The 25,001-nt window shown below is 38.2% G+C and overlaps 1 protein-coding gene across 2 annotated transcripts in view; it reads left to right on the forward strand.

The window, feature by feature from the left end:
- PLXNA4 (plexin A4) overlaps nucleotides 1–25,001 on the forward strand; it is a 591,306-nt gene that overhangs the window by 322,430 nt on the left and 243,875 nt on the right. For both annotated transcript variants that reach the window (XM_075208549.1, XM_075208550.1), the window contains exon 4: nucleotides 11,535–11,666. In XM_075208549.1, the coding sequence (XP_075064650.1) occupies nucleotides 11,535–11,666 (132 nt within the window). The remainder of the gene's footprint in view (nucleotides 1–11,534; nucleotides 11,667–25,001) is intronic.

A 25,001-nucleotide genomic window follows, 5' to 3' on the forward strand; every position in this document is an offset into this window, starting at 1 on the left:
CAGGTGACACACCCACCTTCTCTTTAAAATGAAACGCCCATCACTGGTTCTGTAATTCAAACAGACACACCCTGTCTGTTTGCTGAGAGGAAGGATTTCAAGTCATGTAAGTTAAACCAAATTTAAACTATTGCTTTTCATACATAGGTCTTTACATTCAATCTAGGTGCATTACTGCACAAATGTTTTACTCTACTTCCCTGCTTTCTCTGCATATTGCCAGCTAAATGCCAGCAAGATTTTCCACTAGTTCATCCACACGTGGCATTGGATAGGCATCAAACTGCGACATACTGTTTAGGCGCCTAAAGTCATTGCAGAACCTAATTGTCCCATTGGGTTTCGGGACAAGCACAATGGGACTACTCCACTCACTAGTGGACTCTTCATTCACATCTAACTGGAGCATCTTCTCGACCTCCTTTCTCACGTCCTCCCGTCTGGCTTCGGGAATACGATACGGCTTCTGCTTTACAATGACTCCTGGCGCAGTGACAATGTTGTGTTCGATTAAGGTAGTGCACCCAGAAATGGAAGAGAAGACATCCCTGTTCCGGCGAATCATTTCTTCAGTCTGTTGTCTCTGCTGAATGGACAAAGTTGGCTCGATGGGCACTTCAGACTTTTCAATGGCAGTACTCACTACCTGAGGAGAGGTTTCCTCATCATGCCAAGGTTTAAGGAGGTTTACATGGTATATTTGCTCCTCCCTTCTCCTACCTAACTGGCGGACTCTGTAATTGACAGGACCGTCAGCCTCTAGAACTTCATATGGACCTTGCCAATGGGCGAAAAGTTTGCTTTCCTGGGTGGGAATCAGGACTAGGACCTTGTCCCCAGGCTTGAAAGATCGAACAACAGCACTTTTATCATAACTTTTTATCTGTCGTTCCTGAGCCTCTTTTACATGTTGCTGCACAATGGGCCCTATCTTTCCTAGCCTCTCATACATTTGGGACACAAATTGTACCAGATTTGGCTCCCTGGGACCTTGCTGCTCCCACCCTTCTTTTAACATATCCAAGATACCCCTGGGCTGTCTCCCAAACAATAACTCAAAGGGACTAAACACTGTTGAAGCTTGAGGTACCTCACGGATGGCAAACATCATATAGGGAATAAGAGTGTCCCAATCTATTTTCTCTTGAGCCACTGCTTTCCTGAGCATGTGCTTTAAAATGCGGTTAAAGCATTCCACCAAGCCATCTGTTTGTGGATGGTATACAGAGGTGTGAAGCGCCTTAACCCCTAGCAACTGGCACATGTCCTTCATCAGTTTAGACTTGAATGGAGTACCCTGATCTGTGAGAATTTCTTTGGGTATTCCCATGCGTGTAAACATCAATACAAGTTCTCTAGCTATGGTGCTGGACTTTATGTTTCGTTGGGGAATTGCCTCTGGATACCTGGTTGCATAGTCAAGCACCACTAGTATATATTGGTGCCCACGTGCAGATTTTTCCAGTGGCCCCACAAGGTCCATAGCTATCCGTTCAAAGGGAACTTGTACTATTGGTATTGGAATGAGAGGTTCCCTGTACAAGGATTTGGGACAGGCTCTCTGACAAATGGGACAGGACCGGCAATACTTTTTCACGGCCATGTGTACCCCAGGCCAGTAAAACCTAAGCAGAACTCGTTCCCGTGTTTTATCCTCCCCTAGGTGTCCCCCACAGACATGTGTGTGTGCTGCTTTTAACACTAGGGTTACATGGATCTGAGGAACCATTAATTGTTCTACTTTTTCCCCCTGCACATTAGCAACTCTATACAGGAAATTATTTTTAACAATAAAATATGGTATACCTTCTGCAGGCTGGGCGGCTTTCGCTACCCTATTTACCTCAGTCACACTTTTAAAGGCATGTTCCAAAGTGGCATCATTAAGTTGGTCTCGAGCAAAGTCCTGCAGAGGAAACAAAATTGGTATTGCGGACCAGTCCGTATCCTCACTGACAGGCGGGGTGGGCTCATCTGCGACATCACCGACCAATGCTAGTTTGGACTGTCCATGTTGCCCCGCAGGTGGATGCTTTTATGGAACTCCTGCTGTGACTCCCAGGATGGCATTCTGGTTTGGCGCTTCCCAAAGATCGATGTCCAGATGTTGTGGATCTTTAGTTGGTTCCTTTAAGACCGGGCTTCCGACCGTTGCATCAGTTGCCGGCATGTCCGGCCGGATCGGCTCACCGAGGACATCATTAAACAGTGGGAAGTCTCGCCCCAAAATGAGTGGATATGGGAGTTTAGATGCTATGGCAGCTACCACCATAACAGTTTTGTCTTTGAGTGTGACTGGTAGTATTGTTCTTTCATACTCCTCTGTCGTGCCATGTACGCAAAGAACCTTCACCTTGGGCAACCGAGAAGTTATGGTTTCGGGTAAGGCAGAGCTGGACACCAATGAGAGTTCACTCCCCGAGTCAACCAAGGCCAGAACAAGGTTTTGGTTGATTAGCACAGTCACCCGGAACAAACAAGGACTTCCTGATGTGGGACTCATGGTAAATCAGCTTGGAAAAGCAGGCCCAATATGTGCCACGGAACAGTCCATGGGTTCCGATAGTTTAGGACACTCTGCTTTAAAGTGGCCTAGCTCACCACATTCAAAACACTTCAGATTAGACAGCTTTGCACCTGGCCCTCTGTCCGTAGCAGTTTTGCCATTGGGCCCTGTAGCAAGGATTGTCAAACCTGGCTTTTGCCGTGGCAGCGGCTTTGGCACAAATGCAGGTTCTTTAGTCATTTGCTGAAGCGCACAAAACCTTTCTACCACGGTGGCAAGATCTTCATAAGTTTGTGGGTCTGATTGCAGAACCCACCTTTGCAAATCGCGGTTCAGCCCCCGGATGCAGTGATCTATCGCCAGAACTTCAATAATCCGAGAAGGTGAATTCTCCTCAGGCTGCAGCCATTTCTTTAAAATTTTAGAAAGCTCAGCCACTTGCGTTCTGACCGGTTTTTCTTTAACATAGCGCCATTGGTGATAGCGCTGGGCTCGGCCTTGCCCGGAAACTCCAATGCGAGCCAATATCTCAGACTTTAGGCACAAATAATCAGAGGCCCGTTCCTCATCTAGATCCATATACGCTCGCTGAGGTTCACCAGTCAGATATGGCGCCAGCCTCTCAGCCCAATCTTTAGGAGGCCATTTTGCCCTTTTTGCAAGTCTCTCAAAGGACACCAGATATGCTTCTATGTCATCACCTGGCGACATTTTCTGGAGAACAGGACCAAGTGGTTCATTTCTGTCATGCCTCACCTGGCTTAACTCTTCTCTTAAGAGCCTTGTGTTTTCCACCTGTGTCTCGGCAACTCGTAGCATCTGGGCTTGCTGCTGTTGCTGCGCAGCGGCCACATTCACGAGGGTTCTCAGTACTTCCTCCATGTTGACGTCTGCGCGGGTTGGGTAGCGGAAACTTGCTTCCCGGAGTATCCCACTCCTGACACCACTTGTGGCAAAAGCCCGCTACTGCAGAAGCACACGCGAACAACTTCTTCCTTTTTATGGTGCTTTATTGTCAGGATGGTAAATGTTTTGACACCGTATACTTGCACAGCAATCATGGAGACCCTAAACACTAGCTATACATAATCCAGCTCTCTCTCAGGACCAGCCAGCTCACCCAGCGTTGGTCTCCATGCGCAAATGATATAAACAAGCTTTTATACCTGATACTCCTCCACCAGCCGTGGCTTGATGGACCTGTGACACACCCACCTCTTTAAAAGGAAACGCCCATCACTGGCTCTGTAATTCAAACAGACACACCCTGTCTGTTTGCTGAGAGGAAGGATTTCAAGTCATGTAAGTTAAACCAAATTTAAACTTTTACTTTTCATACATAGGTCTTTACATTCAATCTAGGTGCATTACTGCACAAATGTTTTACTCTACTTCCCTGCTTTCTCTGCATATTGCCAGCTAAATGCCTCCTTTTGTTACAATATATATATATATATATATATATATATATATATATATATATATATATGTTAGTTAACTAATGTATTAGTGAGAAACGTACAGACTGAGGATGGCCCTCTATCAAAACAGTAATTGGGCCATATAATTTTAAAGGGAGGTTCCACTTTTTGCCTGTCACCACCATTTTAATGGTATACAATATGGACCTCATTTAGAGTCGGACGCAATGTGCGTCTAAGACATGCAGGAGTGGGAGTGTGCCGCAGCTTGGTAGGGTATTACGAGTAGCAAGCAACCCCAGTTCCATCCCACTCGTAATACCCTACCGAGCTGTGAACAGCTCGTGCAGCTAGCTAACTACTTGCGCCACCTAATTCCTGATGCATATTTTTAGCCCTTTTTTGATGCGTGTTGCGTCTGTGCCTCACTGCGTCTATGATTTACTTACGGAGTCACACCTTCACAATTTCACGTTCCGCCCTTTCCCTCGTAGTGAGCCGCAAGCTGTCGCAAGTGTAAATTGCGTCCAAGATGCAGGCAGATATGGTGCGTGCTGCACATTTGTGATAGTGGTTTTTTGGTCAATGCGCCTTAAACAGACTTTGCGTCCGACTCTAAATGAGGCCCTATATGCACATTATACCTTTATTCTGCCCTGGTAAATCTACAAGTCGAAAAAGTCCCCCAGAAGTGAAAGCATTTCTTCGATGTTAAAAATAGTAGTAAAATTGCATTTTTCATCCTTTACACAAACCGTCTTTGTGTCTGTGTGTGGGAAATATGAAAATCTAAAAAATTGGTTTGCCCAATTTCTTGACCAGAATTAAAAGAATAGAAATTTAGGAACAAATGAATAAGGCCAGGTACACACTGGAGTTACATTAGCAAACAAACCAGTGAAAATGCATGTCAAGCACAAACACGTTTGATATGCTTGTGTTACTAGCAGTTGGAGCTCACTTGGAGTGTGCAATAGGCCTCATCAATGCATTTACCTGTGGAAAACATATACAGATAAAGAAAATGTGTGCCGAAATCAGAACACAAACAGAATGTAACCGTAACAGTTAATAACAATGGTAGTGGGTATGATGACAGAGGAAACAATAGGTTGTACAATCATACTCATTTACATGCGTTTTGCTAACATTTATTACTGCATGTAATTAGCACCAGTATCTATTCTATGTAAATGTGTGAGATGGGTGAGACAAAACAATGAATAGTGGTGCCTGAACCAGCATAATATATGGTATAAGACATAGCACCATTAGATAATAGCATTAGCCGCCTTCTTTTGGAAACATGAAAATGAAAAGTTATAAAATTGAACCCATACTGTTCATTTGTTTCTGACTATGAGAGCGTTTAAGGGCAAAATAATCTTATTGGACTTTGCATAACAATCTCGGACTGAGGAGGAAAATTGGGCATAATGGTTGGATCAATAGTAAAAGAAAATGGAACTGAAATCAATAAAACAGCATGAATTCATCATCATAATAATAATGTTCTGACATTAGATTAGAACACAGTCTTGTTTCTCCTAGCCAATTGCTCACCTGCTCTGATACATATGGAGGTAGACAATAGCTACATTATGAAAGAAATGGATATTTTTTTAAAGAAGGCAATTAACTCAAGCATGTCTTATTTCTACACATAGCTGTAAGATTATAGTGTACGTTACTGTAATGTTCATGTTCAGAGCAAAGATGAGCAAATGTTCTGCATTTCCTGCAATATCAAATCACTTTCTTCATATTTTATTTGTTGGAACATTCAAAACAATCATGTTCATGCCAGAGCTCTGATAATATAATGGTATTTCATTTTTCATGCTTTGGGAAGTCAGCCTGTAAAATATAATGCACGTTTTTGTACGACAGCAGAAAAATAAAATGTTCATATAATACTCATGCTACTAAACTACACTTAGCAGTACAAGTCTATCATGTTTAGAACCAAGTATAGTTGTCACTTCCTAAATCCATGTTCCGCAGCCTCCTGTTCTATACATGATGTTTCTACATTTTTATATTATTTATTCATTTTTATAAAATTGCCAGTCGCATTGTTTTATTTTGTCACATTTGGCTTCTATGTAGTACATATTTAGGTGCATACTGTGCCTAGATGTGTGGAATCAACAACCAGGCACCTTTCTGACTTCCAATGTGTCCACTGTTAACAATTTGAATCCATGGTTTGCCTGAATACTTTACAGTTGACAATTAAGCGCAAACTATTCAAATATTGTATCCATTACAATCACCTTGTAAACAGAAGTTGACTCCTGTTATTTTCTCTCTCCATGTTGCCTTCACACTAAGGGGCATATTGTATTCTGTGCAATGTGCCTCTAGAACAGTCCAAGACGCTGCCAGGCGTTGTCTGGCCTGATGTAGTCTTCACTTGTTTTTGAAGATTTCAATACCCTATTAACCAGAACTGCGCGCATCTGGGCTTTTTACTTACATTTAAAGCAGTTAAGTAATTTAATCAATTCGTGGCTACCTACAGAGTCAATTTTGGTCCCCAAACAGGGAACCAGGGTCAATAGTGGACCAATGCTTATGTTGGCATAATTGTAGTTTCCTGTTTTTCTTTTACGGATTCACAGCAGTGTTTATGGGGAATTTTTTGTTGTATTTTTCCTTTCTGGATAACCCCACCCTTTCAAGCACTTGCTGTGAACCTATAAATTCATTGAGCAACTTACAATTCTGTACTGTAAGTTTCCTGTTTTGCCGGCAATTTAAAGTTAGTGGCAGCAGAAACTCACTGATAGATGTCGGTGACGTAGTTCATGTCATCCTGCGTATGGCAGTGGCGGATACAGGGGTGGGTGAACGGCTTGATCGCCCCCCCTAGCAGACACTTGCTGCCGACGGCTGCACAGTATGTGCAGGTCCGTCCAGCCGTGACAGGCAGGGACAGTGTGCTGCCCGGCTGCTCTGACTGTGTTTAAAACACAATCAGAGCAGCGGGGCAGCACACTGTCCCTGCCTGTCACGGCTGGACGGACCTGCACATACTGTGCAGCCGTCAGCAGACTAAGATGTTAGAAAGGGGCGGGGCCTAAATCCCCCCCCCCCCTAAATCGCCCCGGGTACAGCATTTTTGTAGATCCGCCCCTGGCGTATGGTTAGTGGGGATGAAATCAGGGATGGAAGATTGGAATCTAGATGGATCCAGTTTTGTACCTACAATACAATCCCATTATCTGGTGTAATTAGTAGACTGGCTGAGAATTGTTTTGTTTAATAGAACTCTAGCAGTGGGGGAACAAGACATGAGGGCAACTGCTATGTTACAGTAGAAATAATTACTTAAAGAAGTTGCTTTTTTTTTTAAAGGTGCTTAACACTTTGATTATTTAGATAATATAAACATATTGGTGAAAGAGACAAGTGGTGCCACTATGTGATATGCGTGTGCTTACCTCTGTGAAATGCTCGGAATAATTAAACCACAATCAGTACATATCCCACTTTATTGAACATATCCCACTTCATTGAAAAAGCCAAGGTATAGCGTGAATCTACTAATTTCCATTTTATCCTTATCTGTGACAGCACTTTGACTTAAAACCATTAACCAAATGGGGTCATGCCTTTACACTCTCCATTGTTTTTCTATAGGCCACTGTGAAATATCATCACGGTCCTGCTGTAAATATGTCACAATACAGGCTTAATCTCTTACTTGAAGGACACATGATAAGCAGACAACTTTGATGCATAAACCATATGAGACAGGAAATTATTGCTATCTGTTGAAACTCTGCAGCTCAATTACCAGAAAATAGACAGACAGAACTGTTAACTTTTTGAATGGCCTTTTCCATCATGAAACATTTAATGAACAATGATATTAACCTTTTTCAGAGACTGAAATTGCAGTAAAACGGCAGTGCCATTTAGTCATAGGTAGAATCATTCATTCATGTAAAGTCTATCTGCTGTTTGTACTGTATAAAGTGCAATAGTATATGACAGGACGGCAGGCTTTGAAATGCTTAAAACATTATCAGTTGTCAGTGATGCGTCTTGGTTAAAAATGTAAGAGTCATTGGTCAATTTTGAAGCACGTTAGTTGTTTTTGATAGTATCGGTGTAAACAGTCATATACTGTATATGCAGGGTCATTTTAATAAAGGGTAAAACTAACATTTGGGGACTCACCATCTGTCCCAGGTACCCTAGAAAGATAAGAGATCCCTTGTTTCAAAGAATTTCTGGTCTAACATGAGTTTTATGGTCATTGTCATCTTAAAGTCAATTAAAAAAATCATCTTAGCCGTAACCAAGTAAACCTTAATTAGATCTCTTACCCAGCTCTTACCTCTTAAATTTACCCCAGGCTTAGATCTAATATTAGCATAAACTTCAATCTATGTCATATAATGTCAAATCTCAAGTGTACAGCAGAAGTCTGATCTTGCTTCCATATAAGAATATAGGGAGCCTCCACACACCGGAATTTATATTACTGGGTATGTAAGGAAAAAGGTTAGGATTTTTCTCTTGTATTAGACTCCTGCGAAAATATTCTACTATGTAAAATAAGTTTGGCATAGTTCAAGAGTTACCGAAAGGGAGACATATTTTGTGTTATGTAAGTCTTTTTTTTTCTTCTAAAACATTTTAAATGTATTTATTATTTATTTTAATTATTGTTAGTATTAAGAGTATTATTAATGTAAAAATGCAAGATTCCCGACAAATATATAATTTGCAGAATATGCATTCGCAAACAATAGGCTATTATGGGGCTCATGTAAAGTTGGAGGCAATTTGCACTTACAGCATTTGTGTAAGTAGAAAAGAGACTGAGATATAGGTTTAGTAAAAACAAAATTGCGCTTAGGAGCCGAACTTACGTTGACTCTACGCGGACCCTTTTATGGTTATTAGATGTTGCATTAATACATGCTTTACATATAGTGTCAGAAATCTTAGAATTAAATTATTTCTAATATTAGCGAACACATGATGGTTACATTTGGAACCATCAGCATGTATGAATAAAAATTCTGCTTTTAAATTTGTTTTGCCAGTTGTAAATCGATTTTTCACTTGCAGCTTTGTGCCCATTTTATAAAGATAATTTTTAACTTAGACATGAGAAAGAACAATTCTCTATTATGCACCAAATGCTAGGACCATCCACAACACAAAGCAATGTAACCCGTGACTGGCAGCAGTCAGGCGCTTTTCAGATTTGATGCCCGGGTCTGTTTCACTAGAGGCAACTTGAGAACACAAAGTGAGACGCAGAGCAGATGTTCTCTCAATGGGCACTTACTTTCTCTTCTCCTTTCATCTAATTCTGAGCATTTCTCACCTGCTTGCACAGCTTACTGTGTTTTATGTATTATTGTCCTTTTATATTTATTTTACTGCACGGCTCACAGTGCACTGATGAGTTGCATCACATTTAAAGCTGAGGCTCACAATAAGCATATTATCTGTCCTAATAATTAAACAATTTGTGTATTAAAGCAGCCTTTATTGGTAGGTAAATGGACAAGTTATATCTGTGAATTAAACTGTCACACTGTAGTAAAATGAGCATTGTCAGGCAATCAGTATACACCAAAACAGGCACAGGGTAATTTGCAGACAGCAGTGGTTTACCATGAGGCAGAATGAGGCGGTAAGGTATGGTGGCAGATCGAAGCAGTACGTGGTTTTATAAAAGGTTATAGGGTTACACTAAACCCTGGTTAAGAAACAATTAGCTGAGAGTGGTCTGGCTGTGGGAATTTGATGATTGGTGGAGGAGTGGCAGGAATGACATCTTGGGACAGTCAATTTGTGGTTAGCCATTCACATTCCATCTTCTCCATTTCCTCCCTGTAAAATCTCCAATCAAATGCAGAAAATGGGCTTAATATAGGTAGGGTAGTATGCACTAAGGAGTACGATTAAACAGTGTTTAACTTAATTTGAGACTCCAATGTGTATAGTATTCCATCTGCATTTATCAAGTGGGCTGTGATCCATATTTGTTTAAATGCATGTGCAAGCAATTAAACCACAATGACCCCAATGCTCTAAATGTTCCATAGATCAAACAGATCTGTCTGAACTAATGCAATGTATAAGCACTCACACTTTGTTAAGTGCTGCTGACAAGTTTTAATCTTCAAAATCCCATTTGTTTTTTTTTTAATGGAAGTCTCATAATTTTATAGGATTTACTTTAACACATTTATTTTACCACATTCACAATCTTGATCTAATAATAATGTATAGTCTACGCCAAAGATATTTCAATAATACTTACTAAGAAAAGAAATTTGAGACGCCCTGAAAGATTATCATCTTGCATTTATACCATTGCATTTATAGTAGTGATAACTAGAGATGAGCCAAGCAGTTTGTAAAAGTTCTGCATGTATCACATATTGCCGAAACAAATCACACAACATTTCCTTGCAGTGATTATTCTACAACTAGCACTAATAAAAATTGTAGTGTAAATTTTATTTTAAAATGAAATATATCTATTAAGAACATAAAAAATTACAACAAATGAAATATTTTTCCCCTATAACTGACTTTTTAGTTACCAAAAAACATTTTTAACCAGAAATAAAATGTAAGTAAGTTGTTTTGTCTAAAATAGAACTAATCATTCAACAAACTGGACCTAGGTAGATTCATTATCACCAGAGATTACTTACTGCATGGTTTATGGAGTCTTGTTAATATAAAGTTCTTACATAGTTTGCGCAGCAGACTTTTTAAAATAGTTTCATACCTTTTTTTATTAACATAATAAAATAATGAATGATCCAGTGGGATGGTCTTTATTTAGAGCCTGTCTGTACTTCGACCACAGGGTTTCAGGGGTCATTTCCATTGTGTAATCAGACAGTTTTACCTGCTGAGTTATATTTCTGTGACTTTGAGTTTTACCTCTTATAAACTGATTAGGGACTATGAGACATTTTGGAGAATCATGCTTTTAAGTGCTGACAAATCATTTTGGCTCCAACATTAGGAAGTCACCTCTCTAAGAGTTGACATGAGTATTATAGTAACTTTTATTATATTGCCGAGCACAAGAAGAGCCAATGAGCACACAGTGCAGTGAAATGCGGTACCTATAGAACACTCTGAAATAGTTGCCATATTCAGTGTATGAAAATTATTGTGTAAAGGTATCAGTGTCTTCTCTCAACATTCAAACTATTTCTGTATTTTCTTTACAATTAATCTTTGTTAAATATACTCTCTGCTCGTGTAACATATAATGGAATAGGTATGCACAATTCCAGATCACTGAAAATAAAGGTCAGCACAGACCTGCCTCTGTATCAGTTGAAATGCACTACATTGACATATACCTGGGATAAATATTCATCTGCTGCAGATAATTCAACTAGTGTATGTCTGCCTTATCTGCAATTGAGTTTGCTTAAGATGTCCTTGTCACAATGCTCTACTTTCTGTAACAAAACTTTCCAGCACTTTGACACAGTAATGTATGGTTTATGCAGGTTCAATAGATTTCTAACAGTTAGATGTCTGTGTTCTTATTTTGTATTTTATTGTAAAACAAACTTAATTTTCTCATTTCTTTCTCTCTTTAGATCCGAGTTGACGGCCCTATCAGTGGAGCATTGCAATATGAAACTATCCAGGTGGTGGATTCTGGTCCTATTTTACGGGATATGGCTTTTACAAAAAACGAGGAACAGCTTTTCGTCATGTCTGATAAGCAGGTTGGTTCTGCTCTATGTGTTTTGTGGGGCATCTAGTAACCCATATTCATTTAGCAGCTTACAATCAAACACATATCACATTAATTCAAGTTACCGGGAATAAAACATGATAGCACATGCAGTTATGTTATCATGTTCTTCAGCTTTCGAACTTCTCCGTGCTCGGAAACTCTGTTCTAGAAATGTACGTGATTACTGATGAACAATTACATGGTGTTGACCCCTATGTTCTGGCTTGGTGTTTCTTTATTTTTCTTTTGTAATAATTTTGTCCTTTGCCAGATGCCTGTGGCTAAACAAAACATAACGCCATGTGCTATGCAGAGTCTGAAGCTGGCAAGAATCCAGCCATGCCTTCTGTACCAGGACATAAACACATGGTTCTACTCCTATTATCAGCTTAAAACTCCAAACAAACATGACAGCCGATCTCTGTGCAACAAAAGTGTTGTCCTTGATAGAAGTTGATGGGTAGGAGATCTGTGACCTACTAGTACAGAAAGATTGCAGTCCAGGTTAGAGAGCCAGGATTGGGAATAGTTTGGACACTATTGCTAATTAGATGTTTGGAGCATATGTTCAGTAGGCTTTTTTTCCATTGTAGAAAAAGTCTAATTCTCCTATGAGAGTAATGGCTCTTCAAGCATTGCCATGGTTACTACACGCAGTCTGGTGAAAGGAATGATGAGGTGTCAGGAATGGGAAGGACACAGTGGTGTGAACAGTAGGGAAATGTAACAGAATGTGTTGCATCCAAAGAAGTTTTAAAATTAATGAGGACCTCAGAGTGGAATAATTGCTGCTCTCTATTCTTGCTTATGGTTCTTTTTCTCTTCATAATTAATAATGAAGGGACCCTTCCTACCTGTGATATACAAAGTGCATTGATGGCTTACTGTGAGTCCTTTCTACAAAGGATCAAGAGAAAATGCTAGTGATTTGCAAACAACATTGAATATAACAAAAGAAAACTCATAATTTTTAAAGGTTTAATGCATTTCAGGGGTCTTGCTGTTTTGTTTAATTTCATTAAAGACAAATCTCATTTTCCAGGAAAGGCCGGGCATTTAACTGTAATGCTCCAAATCTTGAGGCTATTTTCCTGGCAAAAGGTGCTTCTTTGGTTGTGATATGTGCAGAAAGTTGTATTTTACAGTTATTATTCGGCAACTTGTTAATTAAACTAAAGCAACAGTGAATTCAAGAAATAAATGGGATATTTAGAGTTTCATGTGATGCGGCCACCTGTGCGCTGACGCAGCCGCATCGCGTGACAAGAGATGCGGCCGGCGGTAGTATTCGGCCAGTATTGCATCCACGGGGGGGAGCTGCCCGATCAGCCGTTAGACAGAGCGGCCCCACTGCCCCCGAAGTAGTATTTGCTTGCTATAAATTTGGCCCTCCGCAGTATATTTTTGTACAAGGCGGCTAACTCCTCTGCAAGATCATTCTTATTTGTAAAGCTTTTTATGTTCAACTGAGAATTAGGAAACACGTTCCAAGCCACACAGTGAAATTGTCAGTTCTATTCTTCCCCTGTTATGTTGTGGGTTCACGTCGCAGATAAGTGTCCAAGATAAACAGGCATTTCCCCGATAGAATTCTAGAAACTAATCAGCTTTGACATTGTTTGTTCTGCCCTCAGGATTAGTTGATGTTACAGATAGAAAAAATAAAAATATATAAAGATGTTGCAAAAATGTACTTTAAAACCTCAGGGAAGAACAGCATTTGGAATTAAGTCCAACAATGTTTATCTTTAGTACCCTCCTTAAATTGTTAATACAGAAATATTCAGCTGTGATGGAAGTAGTTTTTATCCTATGAGTTAATAGTCTGCAGACAAGGAAGAGCCTGTGGGTGTCACTATTTAGTTCACGTTTATCAGTAACATTATCAGTAACATTGGTTTAAAACACTTTTTCCTTATATAAATTTGTATATACCTGTGCTTTGAGATTGTGGTTCAGCCAATGGAGCGATTTTCATTTAAATGGTTATTCGTTTCATACGAATTTAATTCATTATCTTGTACATGCCCTCATTAAACTTTTGCTTAATACATTGTTTATTCTGTCTAGCTTACTTTCATGTTATTCAATTATGTTTATCCATTACTAGGCATAGCCATTTTCTTATGTTAAGTTCAGATACAACACAATCGTGTTATGCTTCCGGCATTGCATACAGTTGTATGCAGAAAGCTGCTTTGTGTCGTATCCCAGGATACCAAAAATAAATGACTCTGTCTAGTGATGTAACTTGCCATGGCTTTTTTTTAACATAGACTTACTCCTTTTTTGATAGGCTTCCCTCCCCTGGGATCACCTTACTTTGCAATGTGGAGCCCCTTAATGAAAATGGGCCGTCACGGCAGAGTAGACTGTTCCATGCTGTTCTGCCCCCTTGCTGTGTCATTATCTGGTCCTACTGAAGTTCCATAATGCTGTTGTAGAGGATCAACCCTGCATGCTGCCTACTCTGAAGATCAAGCTTTATGATCTTATCAGTGGTCCCCATAGTGCAGATAAGGTGGATCCCAGAGGAAGGACTACCAATAAACATTGACTATAGAGGGCTGAATGCATTTGTATACAATAGCAAAAATTTGAACGTGAAATTGTCTTTTAAAGCTGCAATCTGAACAGCTAGCTATAGTTAGCAAAGAGCATTAGAAAAAAAACTAGTGGTAATTCTTAAAGTATAACTTCATTCAAAACTATTTTGTCAAATTATAATCCTTATTCTGGATAATGCAGCTTACTGCAATAACTCCTGGTGCTTCAAATAGGACGTCTTTCTGAAATTTGAGCAACACACTGTAGTTGCCATCTGACAGATTGATTGTGGCTAACTAACCTCCCTTATCAACATTTGTAAACATGGAAACAAGTTGTGGACATTTAGTTATTTGTTAATTTATATCGTAATTCATAAAAGTACAGGTAACACGTTTCACTCTTTCTCAGGTGCACTTGACTAGGGTCTGGCCATATTTTCCCATTGAATGTTCAACTGGACAAGGATAGAACAACCTTTTGCCAATCAGTTTATTGGATTAGTGAACACAGCAGCAGATGAGTGTGTTGATATTGTGGGAGTGAGTTTCCAATACCGCGATTGTTAGTGAAGTCAGGGCTGCATGTGATAAGGGCAGTGTCATGATTTGAGAAGGGGCACTGAGGCAGACGGGAAGTCACAGACTGAGAGTTAAAAAGGGGGTTCACAACAGCGTAGTGATGGGATTCAACCATTGTATCCACACACATGAGAAGTCTGATTGTACAGATACAGGCATTTGGTACTTTGGTGGTTTAGGACAGAATTACTAATTGGGAATTTGATGCGCAAATTGAACACGTGTGTTCAGCATATAAGTCTATTTACGTAACCTCTTAGTAATGTCAGAAGACTGGTGAATTTAAAGGAATTCATGTGTCTGCAGCCATTTAGTCCTTTATTGTAGAATGTTATTTGCTGTTTGTAATGATGGGAAGTAAATAGTATATGACACTGTACAGAACTGCATTTTAAGGTCAGGGTTGAGTTAAACATTGTATTTGAACTCACTTTTTATGGTTAGCTGTAATTTAGTGGGATCCCTTGTGTCTGTTGCTTTTTCTAGGCAGATATTAAGGGTTAATTCTTTAATATTACAGCCACCAATCCTTATGTTGACAGCAGTTTATGTAAAACTCTGTCTTAAATGTATATTATGCGGCATGTCTTAATAGACATTGCAACTACTTAGTTCCAATCTGACATCAACAAATATAAAATGAATGGCCACATTTCTCCTCTTCCTGGCAGACAATTATCTCTTCACACGTTTTAGGATGAGATAATCCTTATTCTCAGCAGAAAATTCCCCTCTTCACCTTTTTATTTGCCCTCAGAGAGCCATCATAAGGGGCCCTGCAGGCTTGATTTATCATATTGGATGGTCATGGTGTGATAAGATATGCCTGATTAATCTTGTAGAGCCCAAATCTAATAATTAAGCTACAGAGTTTCAATTCCATTCAGAGAAATATGCTAATGTGTATTGACTAAAGACAGGGCTTTTCATTTTATTAGCACACTGAGAGTAGGGGATATGGAATTTTAATTGATGGTAAAGCTTCTTTATGAAATGGCTCGGACAATGTATCTTGTAAATGCAGACACAAGTGAAGTTACTTTTGGAATTGCTTGCTACTTATAACACTATTACTATGTCTTCAGAATTAATATGGGCTATTCATTCTTAATTATGTTTTTTACTCCATTAAACAGTTAAGTGTTTCACATTTATCCAGCTTACAAAAGGCTAAATACATAACTGGTGATACTTTTGTGTTAAGAATGTAAATATAATTATTTATCGTTTTTATTGTGATCTTTGATTTTAACATATAAGGAATTCATTGTATTCTTAAGCTAAATCAGTAATGTACTTTAGGTATTTTGGTGCTGGCTTCTGTATCAAGCAGTCTTTAATGACATATAGCATATAGTACATTCATGTTCTTCATGCTGAGTTTCTCATGTTTCAAACTAAGCTAATTCCATAAGAGTGTAATGTAACCAGTTGGAAAATATATGTAAGTAATCTGGTTACTGCTGTCCCTGCGCAGACAGATCACAGGTTTGCCAATGAGATTTGGCTTTGATCTTACTCCTAAGTGAGGCTGAAAAATACTAAAAAATAAGATTAATATCCATTATCTACACAGGGCTCAATGTAGACTCTCTGACCATCCTGTAGAGAACATCAGGGGAAGGGTGGATTTATAAATGGATTATAACTTTTTGGCCTGCTGGTCGGAGAAGAAGGCAATTTCATTGGCAGGAGGTGATTTGTTAAGTGTGGATCTAGTGACATTGTCTAATTAAAGAGGTTGTCCAATGTCAAATGACTTTAATCTATTAACTAGTAGATGTACTCTTGTAACTTTTACAAAATACTTTAGAATCCTGAAAACATGATCGGCTGGTAGCTCTTGAGGACTGGGTTTGAGCACCTCTGCCCTAGGATGTGTCACGCTCTGTTGTGCATTAGTCTAGCTATAGTTTTACTTCTGTTTTAAAGAGAGGTGGTGCATCTGCTGTGTACATGTAAATACTATTTTAATATATTTGTACCCTTTCAGTTTTGTACTAGTGTTTTAATAAAAAGACAACCAGTTCCTTATGGTTATCGTACAAAGAGAGTCTAATTTAGTCTATAGGAAACAGCATAGGTATATATTCAACTTACTAAATTATGCGCATATAGTGAGACTTGCAAAGTGTTTTCAATGTGTCATTATTAGTGCATCGAGCCCTCCCTGCAGCACATGATGTAGCATATAGCAAAGCTTTTAGTATTCGTTTGCACAAGATTGACTTATCCTCATAGCAAAGCAATTACATAATCAGGGTAGAGTGTGTAAGCATTGCATCTCTAATGTTAGATGAGTTAACTGAGGTAGTGTCCATTGCTGGACTCATTTCAGCACCTTAACCTCAGAACAGCTCCTGCAAGTGTTGGAATGTGGTAAGCTCTGTAAGTCTCATATATTGTCTGTATATTCACTTGTATAGGACTCCTTATCATTCAGAGAACCAAACTAAAATAAATAAAATCCAATTAGCTGGATATGATCCATAAAAAGGGAAATGGATGCTTAACATCATTTAAGTTGAGCGATTAGGAATTCAGGGTTTGATTTTCCTCTTTGTTGGCACCTGACATTTTTCAGCTGTTGTTAAACTAAAACTACTTGAATGTTTGCAGTAGAGTGTTTTGCTGAGCATTCAAGGTGTTGTAGTTCAACCACTCCATACTCATTGGTGGATATCAGCTACGTATAATTTTTAATGCTAAACATCCTTTGAAACCACATTTTCAAGGACTTTTGGAGGGCAAATTAGTGCAGCAACCATGCAAACCTTAATATGAGACATACAGGAGCAGATGTAGTGAAAAATTCACCATCAATTTGTTGAAACACAGAGTATACTTCATTAATACTAATCAGTGTAAGTTAGACGTTGTATATCCAACTTCATAAGCAATGATGCATTCTGGAAACACGTTTCATAGACAGCAAGTTCTTGTGAGCAATGCTACCCAGTTTTTACTATTGTACTTCCATGTGTATTGTCTGCCTGAATGGTATAATACAATACCCAGCTTACATTCTACAGACATATTACTCCTAGAAAACTGACCCTGTAAAAACAATATTCGGTTTATAAGTCCCTGTCACCGCAAGCACTCATGATAAATTGAATGTTTTTATTGATTGGTAATTTAATGACTGAGGTGCAAGTAACCCAATGCCGTGTGTATGATTTTTATTGATTTTCAGTTAACAATATTTAATGTTAAAGAAGCCACAAAATAGAAAAAACATTTTTTGCATGAAAAATAAGCCAAATGCCCTGGGGGAAGATATCATTGGATGCTCCTGCACGCTATTGTTACATCAACACGAAGCCATGCACGCTTCTTACAGCTTACATGAAGGAGCAGGGCTTCTATTCTTTTGTTGCGCATGGCAATGCACTGTATTCAGGGAAACTGCGGTAACGGGGGGAACAATTCTGGTGTTGTCTATTTAAAATGCACTTTCAGAGGAGTGATTCATGCATGTATACACAGGGAGAAAGTAATAAGTGAATCAGAATACACATTACAAGCCTGGCATTATTAGGACAATCATCTCGCTCTTGACTAAGGAACAGGTTGAGCTATTCCTGGCTTTTTTCTATTCTGTTACATTTTACCTGGGGAAAACAGCAGCAGGTTCTATTGAAGATAATTGTTTCAAAATCAGGATGTGATCAACTTAGCTCTGCAAGTCATGCAGTGATCAGTTGTTTGTATGTGAAGCTTGTGACACATGTAACAGAATTGTTTCTAGTTAAATAGTATAAGTATGTATGCATGTGCACATATATACATCTATATACATACATTTATACATATATATATATATATATATATATATATATATATATACACACACATATATATATATATATATATATATATATATATATATATATATATATATATATATATATTTATATATATATATATATATTTATATATTTATATATATATATATATATATATATATATATATATATATATATGTATATATATATATATATATATATATATACATCACACTCTCAACTGAATAATATATGTAGAAACTCCAGTAAATAATATCTATATTATAAATGGTGTAAATATAATGGTATGAATAATATAAATCATAAATGGTGAGTTCTGATGTCATTGATTATAATCAACACGTTATTAGGTCATGATTTCAGTGTTCATTATGAAAAGTATGTAAATTGCAAAGATTGATCCCCCTCTACTATTAATTATTATTATTAATTATTACAAATATTAGAAGCCAGATTTATGTGGCCTAAATAAAAGCCTTGTACTTTTTGGCCCCTTAGATTTAACTCACTGCCTTCTAGATGGTATACCGTCAAAAGAGCTGCCTATAAAGAAGTTGTTGTCTACCTTCAGATGACTTTAATGTCTTTGGTTTTACATGCCCTCCTGTGACTTTTACTAAATTACCTTAATTTTTATTTCTGGTTTTCCCATCTCCCTATAGTCTTTGGGTCTCATTTAGAGATGAAGAATAGTGCATTTGCACATTTGTAGCCTTGTGTGTTGCATACAACTTGTTGCACTGCCCAAGCACACAACTTGCACCCATATTTTGAGATGCACTTACAGCCCCTTGCACTATAAGATGCAGATCAGGGGCGCTCACATGTTGGTGTGTACAGTAAGAGTGTGCAGGCACATGATAACCACACTCCTTAGACATCCTATATCAATACACCTATCTTTAGGTATTCAATTTTAGGATCCTATCTTTGTGTGTCCATAAGCCTGGTGGCAGGTCTCTGGGTTGGTGATGATGACAGCTATTTCTTTGCACTGTAATCATCTATGCATTCTATTATAGGTTGTCAATGTCTTAAGGTACATGCAACTCAAAATACAGACAATATCCTCTTTGCAAAATGTACATCTCTTTGTGTAACAGTAGGCCCTGTATATCATATCCACAAAGTGGCTGATATTGGAGGCTACACTTACATAAACAAGGGTTCTATTCTGTAAGTGTGTAGGAGGCAGAAAGTGTGTAAAATCATTCTTAAAATAGGGGTATATTGGCTTAATAGTCTATAAATGACACAATTTTTACCTCCATTATAGATCCACAAATGGAGTTATTGTATAAATGTGAAGGAAAAATATTATCACCTTTACTTGTAGTTTCTATTCTCTATTTCTTCGATGTCTATAGAATAACTGTACCAGCAAAGCTTGGTTTGTTACTCACTTAAACTCTTTGTACACAGTATATACACAAACGCTTTTGCAAGGGTGATCCAATAAATGCACAGTAGTAAGCACTGAGTAATGAGGATTGTACTTGCTAATTAAAGAAGACTTTTATGGTACTGTTGGTTTAAATGATTTTAACTACAGTATTTGTTAGAATGCATTGTCAGATCTACGTTATTTTTTATTTAATTGCAGAGAAAAGGTCAAGTAGATGATAGCTAATTCTCCTGTCAATCTTGTAAGAATTCTTGTTTTGTATCCTGCTGTGCCCTGTTTTGAAGGGACGTGGTACAGCATTTCATCATGAGATAGGTAATGAGAGAGGGAATGGAGGTCTCTGCAAGTTAGCATTGGTTATCGAAGTCAAGAAGTTAATGAGTGAAAAATAAAATTATGTCCAACATGACGTGCTGTCAAATTCTCTTCCATTCAAAGTAAATTATTTAGCAGCTGCATGGCCTTTCAACTAGCATTTAACGTTCCTTAGCATCTGTTTTTATTGAATATAGAAAGTCACCTTGATGAACAATCCACCCTATTTATTAGAGACAGTAACAAACATTATTATGTGTATTTGTAAAAAAACAAAATCAATAGAAAAAAAAGAGTGGGAGCTTTAACATCTATGGGTATCTTAGTTTTACGTATCCATAACAAAATCAAAATATTAAAATAAATGTGTCAAACCATATATTCATGTTATTTAGTATAAAATATATAACCTAAAATTGATTTTGGAGGAACCATATGTTGAGAGAATGCTTTAAAATACACTGATGCTGTTTTCCGTTCCTGATCTGGTCTGAAAATGCTGCAAGCATAGGAATCATTAATGCCCATGCTGACACACAAACATAAATGCCACAAATAGCAAGAGAAATTGGCAGCACCATATAAGTTGAAAGGCCTCTAATGAATACAGTGCTCACCATAGTTAAATAACATAAACCATAATATGGAGTGGGGTAGTTACGCAAAGAAATGTAGAAGCTTTACAATAGGTAAATTGAAAACATGTCAGACCACAAATATATTAAAAAATATTCATAATGCAATTATAAAAATCGCAGCCTGAAAAGACAAAAAAACAAAAAAAAAACATAATAAAGAAGAGGAGAACTCCTAAATGTAACCAATAAAAAGTGCTCTCGCCACAGGTTCTCAAAAGAGCTAATAGGGTGATCTGATTAAAGCAGTTCATAATGAGCTATGTATTTCAAAGTGGAAACGCAGTACATGGTATGGCTTTCTTTAGGGTTTGGCTGGAAAAGCAGCATCTTAAATAGAGGAAGACAGGTGATGGTGGAGAAAGATAGCCAATCAAATACGGGATGTTAATTATCAGGGTACTCACATGTTTATTATAAAGCACAATCTCATTTGAAACCCAAAGAATACTCATGAAAGTCATGCATCTTTTTTAAGAAAGGGATAAGTAATCCTCTACATTAGACAAGAGTCTGCCCATAATGAATCACAACTCAGCCAAAATCTTGTGCATACACACTGTAAACAGCTGATCTACAATGTCCATCATAGATAGAAGAACATACTGAGCATACGTTGTAATCTTCAAATACAACAATAATAATATAAGAAATGTCGGTAACAGACACTATGTTTTTCCTTTTCTTCTTCCCTTTCTTTATAATCTAATACTAAAAGTATAATAATAATATTTATTGATAAACAAAATGCAAGTGCAATGTCATCTCCAGTCTGAGGAATACAGTAACTATTTTTTCCAACACATAGGTATTTATTGCAGTGACCACCCATGTAAATTACAATGGAGGCATCAAGTTTTAATGTCCAGAGAGGTAGTCAGCTGTCTAATTTCCTCCCAATATGTCATCTTTTCTATATGACTTTTGTCATAATACTAAAGTGTCCATCACGAGAAACCGGTCTCCAAAAACACAAACAAACAAATGACATAATGAATAACATGATAAATGTGCATGCTCAATTATTGACTGTGCAACCAGAATGAAACAATGTGCATCCCAAGGCACAGGGCTCCCATGTCTGCTGTTTTGCTTGATGGATAACTGGAGGGAGATGGTAGAGCCTCTGAGGACACAAGTATTCTGATTATCTCCTATAAAATTTGTAACATAATTTAAATACGGTACCTTATTTTAACACATTGGTTCTCTTATTATTATTGATATTATTTGAATTTAGAAAAATGTATTACTTATTATTTCTGCAAGCCAGTTCAGACAGAAAGGCTGTAGAGACACTGATGATTCACTCATGTGCAGAGATGACAATCAATTGCCTCTCCTCCCATTCCTTCGCTCATCATCTTCTCCTGAACTCTGTCTGGGCAATTATAAACACTAGTAAAGCTTATTACTTCAGAGTACTCAGATATAATTTGGTCCTGTGGATTGACAGGTGCACCACCACAAAGTGGCATAGCTAGGTTTTAAAGTGAGGGGGAGCAAAGGGTAAAAAATAGGTGCACCTACGCACAAGGCCATTGACGACAGCCAACACCATCACTTAGCAACGCCTGCTAGCTCCGTAGTGCATATCGATGGCAGAAGTGTGCGTTCCAAATTATGGCAGATTTGCATTACAAAACTGCCTCTCGTACATCCCATGAATTAGCTGCAAGTGGCTGTTGAGTGAAGAATTACATGGACATTGAGTACAAACAGTGGTAATTGGCAAATAATTGAGAGGCGCCAATCTTAACTGCAATTGTGCTACGCCACTGCCACCACACCAGTGACACTAGGCTTAGCCTGGTTTCCAGACCAGCCATACTTCTAGGCCTGTAGCAGCTTTCCAGGCTCCAATGATCATAGTTTTATTACTGTTTGTGCATACAACACTCGATAATATATTATGAATAATGATTTATTCTCATGGCATAAACACACAGTGGTGTTTATTCAATTTTTTTTCAGTGCCACTTTTATTTGACCATCTGCTGGAAGATAAACATTTTGTATGAAATATTTTATTCAGGTAGACCTTAATGAAGCAATCCTCAAAAATCCCTGGAAGGCTTTTGCTTTATTTTCTTTGCTTTTATAGATAACCAACTCTCCATCACTGTTTCTAATCACATATGTTTACGTTTTCTCTCCTGCACTCCAAGCAATAAAATGTCTCTTAGTGGCTTTAGCAATAAGTGATTCTCGTTCCTACAAAACTCTTACTCCAGAGCATTCAAACAAAACACTGATAAATGTTGATGGTGATTACATTCCAGAGATTAGTAAATAGTGCTTTATCAATACCTGACATTTTAATTCAAGAGAATATGTCCTTGTATAAAGTATATCTCATTATTCTTTTAGATATTAGATCTATGTTCACATGGAGATATGCAGGGATGAAAAGCAGCATCGTTGGGCCCCATAGTAAAATTTTGGGAAGGGCCCGTGTTGTGCACCTCCCTCCACCCTCCTGAGGACTCCATCCTGCTTTCTGAAGAGCCTCTGAAACTAGAGTCTCTTCTGAGTATGCATAAGCCCGGCTTCATTTGAGAGCAGAACAGGGATTTTGGGAGGGTGATCTGGCATTGTGACCCCCCCTGACCGCCAGTAGTCGCAGCACCCTGGGCAGTGGATCCACCGCTGGAGACAAGATTGTATTTAGGCTCTAAGCATTGTGAGTAAACATTCCCTAAATCAAATTTGCCTTATGAATCTTATTCCTTCTGTTCACAGAGTAGTCCCAATTTCCAGAGAGTGAGGCCTACCCAAAATGGGTACATGATCATTGGAAATGGGTGTGGTTTGATCGGATCAGGGAGTTGCTGGATGAGGGGCATGGTTCACATTGCCCAGATTTTTCAGTCAGGAATGTTAGGATTGCTAAATGCATGCACCCTACATGCTCATGGCAATATGTGGTTGAAGAAGAATATTAAAATAGATTATTAAACAAGAAAAATGAATAATATTAACTGTACAGCTTGTGACACCTTGCGACACTGCCACTCTTAGGAGATTCATACATGAACAACTTCTTACTTCAAATCAAATGGTTCCTATTGTTTACATCACAATAACAGCTTGCAGTCTAGACAAGATGACACCAGTAAGTAATATCAGGTTGTCTACATCTCCTGGTGACCCTGATGTTAGCTATACACAGTCAGGCTCTCTACTGACTGGCCAGCTTTCTCAGCATCAGTCACACTGCAATACTGGGAAGACAGGTTTAAATACACAAAGCTCCTGCCTTTGGTGTAATTACACAATTACACCCTATTCTCCACATGTGTGTATTGCACCTAGGGTTTTTGGTCTGTAAGAGCTTAACCCTGTACGCAACTTTTCTCTGCAGATTCCCTGGGATCTCATCTGTCCCTATACAGGAGAGGTGTGGCAAATAGACCTCTTTGCCACAAAACATAAAACCATTTCCACATTATACCCTTATTAATGCTGCCCAGGGCATTAATAATACAGCCCTATTTGCTAACACATCATTATCATTTATTTCCTGCTTATAAACATATCATCCACTCATTTTAAGCTTTGGCTGCTGATGTAATTTCTGCTATATACTAATACTATATTTTGCTTTGCCGTGCACTGAAAGAACAGTTTCTGCATCTTTTTTAGAGTTTTATATTTACCTTTTCTATTACAAACATTGATGGAAATAAGTAAACATCTATCTTAAAATGTTTTGCAGTACATGAAATGCAATCCATTGAGCTTGTTAGTTCTCATGGCCATAGCTTTTCATATGATTGTTTTCACTTAAGAGACCCTTAAACTCTTTAAAGCCTTGAAACTTCTGCTTTAAAAATTGGAGGAGTACTTCAGTTTATTCTCCATTCCTTTCCTTTTTTGTAATTTGACTAGACCGAGACTGTAATATGTTCCAAATACTGACAGAACTGATGAAAACCTGGAAATTGACCACTTGCGGTGAAAATATTGCTTGCCCAGAATAAAACCTTGAAATCAATAAAATCTTGAACTGGCCTTTATTGATTTTTTGAT

Source organism: Mixophyes fleayi, chromosome 4 (assembly GCF_038048845.1).
Source record: "Mixophyes fleayi isolate aMixFle1 chromosome 4, aMixFle1.hap1, whole genome shotgun sequence".
Classification (NCBI taxonomy): Eukaryota; Metazoa; Chordata; class Amphibia; order Anura; family Limnodynastidae; genus Mixophyes; species Mixophyes fleayi.